Source organism: Lupinus angustifolius, chromosome LG07 (assembly GCF_001865875.1).
Source record: "Lupinus angustifolius cultivar Tanjil chromosome LG07, LupAngTanjil_v1.0, whole genome shotgun sequence".
Classification (NCBI taxonomy): domain Eukaryota; kingdom Viridiplantae; phylum Streptophyta; class Magnoliopsida; order Fabales; family Fabaceae; genus Lupinus; species Lupinus angustifolius.
The window spans coordinates 15,589,766-15,599,311 of record NC_032015.1 but is presented as its reverse complement, the minus strand read 5'-3'; the positions used below and the strand labels follow the sequence as shown (position 1 = coordinate 15,599,311).

General features: G+C 36.3%; 1 protein-coding gene across 1 annotated transcript; it reads left to right on the top strand.

The window, feature by feature from the left end:
- Window positions 1,251–2,195, top strand: LOC109352962. The gene is made up of 2 exons (XM_019595147.1): window positions 1,251–1,634; window positions 2,178–2,195. Exons 1-2 carry the CDS (start codon window positions 1,251–1,253, stop codon window positions 2,193–2,195), a joined length of 402 nt encoding a protein of 133 aa, XP_019450692.1.

The following is a 9,546-nucleotide window of genomic DNA, read 5'->3' as shown; positions in this document are numbered from 1 at the left end:
ACTGTTAGCCTTCAATGATACAATCTTCTACACGATTGAAGTACCCAAACCAGCTGATGCAAACCCTCCTAGGGCAGCCTTTGATCCCAAGGGCAAGAAAAGTCATGATGGTCCTACAACTAGGGCCAAGGCCAAGGCAAGGATTCTTAAGGTCTCAAAGGACACAATTTACCCAGGAGAGGGTATGTGAGAAGGACATTTATGTACTTAGGGTATGTTCCAACTTAGGTTTATTTTATTTGCATTGATTCAAATAAATGAGATTGCATTCTCATATAGTCTTAGGTTTATTTTTATTCAAGTACTTTAGTATTTAATTCATGTAATATGGGTTGTGATTTATTTGTAACATGGTCCATATTTCATGACCAAGTAGTTCACCTAGGTTCAAGGGTAAGCTTGTCACGTGGCATTTGAAGCTAGTGTCATAAAAATTCAAATGGCATAATCAAATCTTCTCCAACCAACATGAGGATTCAGCTAGCATGAAAATAGGAGAAGATAGATTATTTATGGCCTTAGGGATGACACGGCTATAATCGAGGAATTTAGATTGTCAAGTTGTTATTCAACTTGCTTGAAGATAGATATAATTTGGCAAAGGACTTGGTTCACTATCTTATCTTCTCCAAACTGTGGGGATTTTGAAATCAAAAGAGGCTTATGAATCTTCAAATAGATCAAGACTTGGTCAAGACATCAACAACTCAGCCAACAAATATCTCAACAAAATTACATTATTTAAGATCTTATCTACTTGATTTAATTAGGAGTTACATTATTATTATTTTTATATTTATGTTTAGCCTAAGGTTTAATCAGGATTTTCTATTATGCAAGTTAATTAGGACTTAGTCTTTTATTTCAGCCCAAGACATTCAAATTGCCTATTTATGTAATTGAATTGTCATTAATAAAGTTAAGTTGAATTTTGAGTAAATTTGAATTGTTTTAGTTAAGAGCACTTCTCCTAAAAACCTTAGGTTGGCCGTAGCCACCATTAACAAGTTCTTATCAAGCTTCCTTGCTTGTGGCGAACCTCATAGCTTATCAAGCTTCCATGCTTGTGGCGCTTCCCCTTCCTAATCTTTTCCATTTCCCTCACCAAAAAACCTCCAAATTCCCACAATTCACCAAAAACAAATTACAGTTTAAAAAGCTCAAGACTTCAAGTTAAAACGATCCTAATTCAAAGGCACCCCCCTAGAGGTTGTCATCAAGTGGTATCAGAGCTATATTTAGCTTGAAGAATGTCAAGTCCAGAGAGGACTCCTACAATCTCACCAAGGTCAGACTCTATGACTGTGAGGCTTCAAAACATGATGGATGCCCAATTCCAATCTCTTCAACAACAATTGGAGGAGTTGAGGATCCATTATGATAGGAAGCTGAATGAGAGACATGGTAATCCAAATGGTCATGAAAGAAGAAGAAGGAGGCCTAGAAGAGAGGAGAGGCCAAGACATGGGGATAGGCACAATGCTTCAAGTGGCTATGATAGTGAAGGAAGACATGGCAGTCATGGCCATGATGAACCAAACCGTAGCCATGGAAGGAGACATAGAGAGCACAACCATGGCAGCCTGATCGTGGTCATGCCAATCCAATCCGTGGACATAGAAGGCAAAGAGAGGGTGCAAATACAAGCCCAAACCGTGTATAAGAAATCAACAATTTTTAGTATTAACAGTAGGCCATCACATTCTAAGTATAAGAAATCAACAATTTTTTATTCTAATTATATATGCGAATAATAATTATTAATTATTTAAGAATATAATAATATATTAGATAAATCGTGTTATATATTAGATAAATAGTGTTTCCTTAGTAAATTACTACCTCCTGTTTCAATGTAGAAAATGTTTATTTGTTTTTTATTCTCATTATACTAGGACTTATCAATTTAAACATAAGATTAATGTGTTTCAGATTTGTCAAGGCAAATAATAAAAATCATTAATTTACATCTTATAAAAAAAATATAAAAACCCTTTTTATAGTTAAACTATTTTTTAGCAACTAAATGATAGTTTTTATTAAATTTATACAAAAATTGTTAATAAAGTAACTTGAATTTAAAATGACTATTAACAATAATTTTGTAGAAAATACTTTCACATGACAGTGTTTATTACTATTGATAAAAATTTATAATTTTTTGGAATTAATCACAGGATGGAGGCAGGTCGTAGTAACACTTCTTGTCCTTATATCATTCTTGAACGGTCATGTTACGACACTTCTTTTCACTCGATTAATTCTTAAAGTAACAACAAACAACCAAAAATATTATAATTATTTTTAAACCTATTTGAAAAGGGATGTAGTACAGACTTTAGTTTCTGTTGCTTTACCTTTTTCAAAGAGATAATTATTTTACCAACAATTTGTTTTAAAAAACTACGTAAGCCTTGATTCCCTTAAAAGGGATACGTAGGACCATGGTCAATCTTGTCAGGCATAATAATAAAAAACTATTTTTTCTTCTTAATAATTGATTAATTAATCATAAAATTTAATAATGATAATAATAATATATTTTAATGAAGGGTACCGCTTAAGGCGGGCGGGTAGGGTGCTAATACCTTCCCTACCTTGTAACCGACTCCCGAACCTGGATATCAAAAATCCAAAAGCCCAAGGTAATTAGGCTTAAAAGATTTTTCTACATTTTTAACTATAAAATGTAGTGGCGACTCTAAACAAAGTCGTGCAGCCGAAAATCGGGGCGCGACAAACACCAAAAAGATAGAGTGAGATGTGGAGATGTAGCCAATGATAAATGGGTTGAGATGAAGAAAGCAATGAGGAGAAGGTTTGTGCCTCGTTCTTATCACATGGATGTTCATAACAAGCTACAGAGGCTCACTCAAGGATCCCAAATAGTTGATGAGTATTTCAAAGCTATGGAATTAGTAGCTACAAAGGCTCACTCAAGGGTCCCAAACAGTAGATGAATATTTCAAAGCCATGGAATTAGCCTTGCTTAGGTCCAACCTCAATGAGGACCGTGAAGCAACAATGGCTAGGTTTCTTCATGGGTTGAATCCAGAAATCCAAGATGTGGTGGAATTGCAGCCATATGTGGAGTTAGATGACTTGGTTCAGAAAGCCATCAAAGTGGAGCAACAAATTAAGAGGAAGAAGTCTAAGTACTCTTCTAATACTTCAAAGTCCCACTATTGGAAAGATGATCAGAAAAAGGAGAGCCCCAGGGCCAAGGAGGCCGTGGGCAGCCACAAAACCACCCAATCAGTCGTGGAGACCAATGGAAAGACCAGGAACTTGAAGTGTTTCAAGTGTCTTGGCCATGGTCACATTGCCTCTCAATGTCCTACAAAAAGGACAATGGTGATCACTAATGGTATCGTTTAGTCCCAATCTGAACCATCTAGTGGAGAGGAGTGTGATGATGATACATTCATGCATGATGGTGATGTTTTGATGAGGAGGAGGCTCTTGGCCAGCCAAGTCAAGAGGCATGAAGAGGGCCAAAAGTACAATCTATTTCACTCAAGATGTTTGGTCCAAGGCAAGGTATGCATGTTGATCATTGATGGAGATAGCTGCACTAATGTGGTTAGCCAAAGGCTATTGTCAAAGCTAGACCTTGAAACTAAACCACATCCCACCCCTTACAAACTCCAATGGTTAAGTGATGTGGGTGAGTTGGTTGTGGATAGACAAGTCATGGTACCCTTCACCATAGGGCAATCCCATGATGAGGTCTTATGTGATGTGGCTCCTATGGAAGCTAGCCACATGTTGTTGGGGAGACCATGGCAATATGAAAAGAACACTAGCCATAATGGTTTCACCAACAAAGTCTCATTTATGCACGACGGCCACATGGTAGTATTAGCCCCTTTGAGCCCTAAACAAGTCCATGAGGACAAAAAAAGGCTAAGGGCTAAGATTGAAGAAGAAAAGAAGGAAAGTGAGGCAAAAGCCAAGTTCATGGCTGAACCTGCACTTAACATTGTTCCTACTCCCAAGGCTGAATTGTTTTCTACACTTAGCCATTCTTTGAAAGATCATGGCGAGGATAGAAAGAAGGATAAGAATGAAGGTAGTTCGAGAATGAATTTACTTGAAGGGGGAGGGGATGATGTAAACCCTCCTAGGGCAGCCTTTGATCCCAAGGGCAAGAAAAGTCATGATGGTCCTACAACTAGGGCCAAGGCCAAGGCATGGATCCTTAAGGTCTCAATGGACACAATTGACCCAGGAGAGGGTATGTGAGAAGGACATTTATGTCCTTAGGGTATGTTCCAACTTAGGTTTATTTTATTTGCATTGATTCAAATAAATGAGTATGCATTCTCATATAGTCTTGAGTTTATTTTCATTGTTAGTATTTAAATTATGTAATATGGGTTGGGAATTATTTGTAACATTGGTCCATATTCATGACCAAGTAGTTTACTTAGGTTCAAGGGTAAGCCTTTCACGTGGCTAGGGCAAATGGAAGTCAATGCATGATCATTTCAAGGAAGGAGGCACGTAAGGAACTCTATCTATAAGGACAAACAAGGAGATAAGGCAATTCAGCTAACACTTTATCTCTAAGGCAAACAAGGATTAGATTGTAAAGTTGTTATTCAACTTGCTTGAAGATAAATTCGGTTGCTTGAAGATAGATATAATTTGGCAAAGGACTTGGTTCACTATCTTAACTTCTCCAAACTGTGGGGATTTTGAAATCAAAAGAGGCTTGTGAATCTTCAAATAGATCAAGACTTGGTCAAGGCATCAACAACTCAGCCAACAAATATGTCAACAAAATTACATTATTTAAGATCTTATCAACTTGATTTAATTAGGAGTTACATTATTATTTTATATTTACTTTTAGCCTAAGTTTTAATTAGGATTTTCTATTATGCAAGTTAATTATAACTTAGTCTTTTATTTCAGCCCAAGACATTCAAATTTCCTATTTATGTAATTGAATTGTCATTAATAAAGTTAAGTACATCATGTACCAATCTGTAGAAAAATTGCCCATGAATAGAATTTTCCACGCACCTATTTTTTTGCAAGGACATCATGTACCAATCTGTAGACAAGTTCATAAACCAATAAGGTGTTAGTCTAGTGTATAAAGCTTCACTGGATCTTCAAGGTTGAAGGTTCGATTCCCGGGAGCGACATTTGTTGGGAGAGACAACCATAAACCTTAAAAAAGATTAGTTGCTTACCCAAAAAGGTAATGGGATACTCTTGGCAGTACCAAAAAAACAAATTCATAAAACTTTCATCACCCTACCATTTCTCCTCTCCAAGCAAAGAGTTATCATCTCTGAAGCATGGATTCGTCAAACACCCTCACGTGTCGTTGTCTGACACGTATCCGACACAGATACGCTAAGATTCGCGAATGATACATATCCATAGAGTATCCAAAAATTAAAAAAATAAAATAAAATAAAATAAATAAATATTAAGACACATATCCGATTCGTTTTTAATAAAATATATGATATATGGATTCATTTTTAGTAAAGTATATGATATATAGATTCGTTTTCAATAAAATAGGATAAACTAGATTCGTTTTCATTAAAATAGGATAAGATAGATTTGTTATGGAGGACACTGATTTTAAGATAGATTCATTTTCATTAAAATATGATAAGATATATTTGTTATGGATGACAATTATTTCAAAATTCCATCATATTTTTTACTTTGGATATTTTGATTTAAAATTTTAGTATATTTTATGTTTTTATTATTTTATACGCGTATCCCTGAACGTATCGCATCCTGCATTTTTGAAAAAATGTGTGTCGACGTATCTGATATGTATCGTATCTGATACACGTATCAGTATCCGTGCTTCATAGGTTATCATCACACCCTATTATTTTAATCAAACATTCAGGGAACCAATCACTACACCAAATAGAAATCTCAACATAATTCACTCATCTATTAACCACTAATTATGACTAGTCAAAAGCACCATACCACATTTCCAGAGTTCAAACCTACATGGATTCTTCATTTTAAAGTATACTTCATTTCCATTGGGCTAGTAATGACAAACTAAAACAACAAAAGTCCCTAATAGCTAAGCTTATCTTTTTAGGGTTTGTTTGGGAGTTGAATTTTGGAGGGGATGGAAGGGAAATGGAAGGCTTATGAGTCATCTGACAAGTGTATTTCGTGACTCCCAACCCTTCCACTTCCCTTCATTTCTCTCCAAAATCCAACTCTCAAACTAATCCTTAGTCGATTTACAAACTAGGTCCAATTTAAACCAAGAAATTAGCATCACCTCCTTGGAACTCCCCAAAAAATATTCCATTGGACTAGTTTAATAAATTGAAGTTGTGGTTGCAATTATGTTATGTTTATCGCAACTGCAAACAAATACTAGAAAATATGGTTGCGATCTTAGTCTACATAGACTTCTAAAACCACAATAATGCAGTAGAAATTGATGTTGCATGAGGCAATTTAAAACCATCTTTCTCATGCTAAAAGTGATTTCAACTTTGAAAATTAATCTAGTAAATAGGTATACTATTTAGAATTGAATAAGAATTACGATAAATTCTTATGTATCTTTCCAACCATATGTAATAATGTGTAGTAACAGAGGGACAATGGATAGAATATTAGGGTATATTTGCTTTTAATATTGAAATCAACTCTCCACCAGGTACAACTAAAAGGAACAGTACATTGAGTGTGAAGTAAGATAGAAAAATAAAATAACAGATAGAAGGATACGTAGAGAAAATAGTCAGGGGAGAGAGAAAGATAGAAGGAGACATAGAGAAAATACCCTTTTTCTTTAAATAACAAAATCACTCATTTTGTTATTGGTCCTATGCAGTCTACTGCTTTTCCTCACACCCACGTTTTCTAGATTGGTTGTAACTAACTTCTTTTTTCCTCTCTTTTCTGCTGAATCAACCCTCCCATGTGCATTTCCTGGTGGCAGGTTCATTACATTGCCTTCGCCATTACGATGAACCTTTTCCTCAAGGTTGAAATGTGGATAACTTGCTTGAATTTCTGTAGCATCCTCCTAAGTTGCCTTTGTTGTGCTATAACCTTCCCATTGAATGAGTAATTGATTAATAGAAGTAGAGCTTTGGACAATTTTTCGATTGTCAAGAATGACTGCGGGGCACAAAACTGTTTGAATGGAGAAACGTGAAACACATGGTGAACTTTTGCTCAACAGGAAGCTACAATTTATACGCCACAACTCTAATTTTCTCTAGCACTTTGAATGGGCCAAAATACTACATATACAATTTTTCATTCTTCCTTAGAGCTGCCAAATGTTGTCTATATGGTTGGAGTTTAACAAGCACTTCATCTCCAATTTGGAATTGTCTTGCTTGCCTCTTCTTGTCAGCATGAAGTTTCATCATTGTTTGTGCCTTGGCTAAATTGCCCTTCAATTGCTCCAATAACAGTTCCTTGTTGCCTAACAGTTCTTGTATTATTAGAGTATATATCTTGAGAACATACATTGTATTAAAGTAGTGTTGGCAGTTCTCTGCCATATAAACCCCGAAAAAGTGTCATTCCCAAACTAATGTGAAAAGAAGTATTGTACTATAATTTAGCCCAAACTAATAGTTTGGTCCAAGCTTTTGGATTATCAAAGTTAAAACACCTTAAATACATTTCCAAACATTTATTGAGAGCCTCAAACTATCCACCCGTTTGAGGATGGTAAGCGAAGCTCATAGGCAAAGTAGTCCCATGTAGTTTGAAACATTGTTGCTAAAAAATACTAGTGAATATCTTATCCCTATCTGGAACAATGGACTTGGGAACACCATGTAACTTAATTATATTCAACATAAAAGCTTCAAACACACTTTTGTGAGAGTAGTCAGATTACATTGCACAAAAGATTGTATTTGATCAATCTATCAATCACTGCTATAATAACATTAAATCTACTAGAGTTAGGCAAACTAGTGATAAAATCCATAACCACATCTTCCATACCTGGTTGGGAATAGATAGTGGCTACAATAAGCCCTCAAGTAAGGCATGGTCAGATTTGGCCTTCTAACTAATGGTACAGGTTTTGACAAACTCCTTTACATCCTCTCTGAGTGTAGGCCAATAAAATTGTGTAGAAATTCTAGTCATTGTTCTCACAATTCTAGCATGACCACCAATTGGAGAACCATGGTACTCCTCTAACACTTTTAGATAAGAGGGTTGTGAGAAGGTACCACCAATTTTCCTCTCTGAGTGTGACATGCTTATGAACATTTGAAATCATATTGATCATCTTTAAACTTAGCCAAATGTGAGTTCGGATAAGCTTTACCTTTTGTTTGAGGACAAACAAAGTTTTAAGTTGGGGGAGTTCGATAAGTGCTAAACATACCTAAATTNAGTATACACTTTTCACCATCATTTTATGGCACTTATCCTATGCAAATTGTAGAAAAACCAACTTAAAACAATACTTTTTAGATAAAATATCACAATTTTGTATATTTGTGTTTGTATTTCTCTTTAATGTGTTTTCTAGGATTTAGAAAGAACAATAAAAGAGAATAAAGACTCATGGTCCAAGAAGAAAAAGAAGTCAAACTCAAGGTGCTCAAGCAGGCAGCTTAGCAAGGACCAAGCAATGATGAGCTGACCTAGACACTAGCCTAGAACGGTCAGACCCAACCTGGCTCAGTCAAACCAACCTGGCACATACTAAGTTGCTCAAGCAGGCAGCTTAACGGACCTGCTTGACCGCTCAGCCTAGCACCAGACAAAGCCTGACACGGTCAGAATACAAGCTTGTCACGGTCAGACACGAGCCTGGCACACGTCCAACCTGCTCAAGCAGATAGCTTAGCGGTGCCACATGTGTGCTCAGCCGTGAACCAGACACCTGACTAGGTCAGCAAGCACCAAGCAAAGTCTCAGTCAGCACGGTCAAAGCTGCTCAAGCAGGCAGCTTAGCGGTGCCACATGTGTGCGCAACGGTGTGCACCCATAATTAACTTAGCCATCAAGAAACCATGAAGTCATGCATGACCTCACTTCAAGTAGCCCACCATAGGCTTTTCAGTAGTAGCTCACCATAGCTGGTCCCATAGCTCACAACTAGCCTTGGTGAGTCAAGCTTAAGGAGGTGACCAAGCTACTTGACCAAGTGACCAAACCCATGCTGAAGGGTTTGGTCAGCTGCTGAGCGGTGCAAACAAGCAGCTCAACGGTGGCAGGGAAAATTCTATAAATAGGAAGGCATTTCCTTCATTCAAATCCATCATCTTCCCTTAAGAAAAAAACTTAATTCTCTCTTCTTATTTCTTAGTTCGAAAGCTCGGCTCATAGAATCTTTTGTAAGTAAGTTTTATAGTTTTTAGTTTATAATTCAAGAGGAGAAAGGATAAGGCAAATGAGATGAAAAAATCCATTTTGTAATCTCATTTGCAACTTAATGTATCCAATCCTTGGATGGATGGCTCATGCTCCTAACAATTTCATTTGAAAGTTTATTATGTATTTCTTCTACTTCTTCTTTTATTCTAAATTTGAATTTTAATCATTCAA

What these genes read in the sequence shown, in the direction of transcription:
- LOC109352962 (XM_019595147.1), top strand. Translation starts at nt 1,251, where the DNA reads ATGTCAAGTCCAGAGAGGACTCCTACAATCTCACCAAGGTCAGACTCT.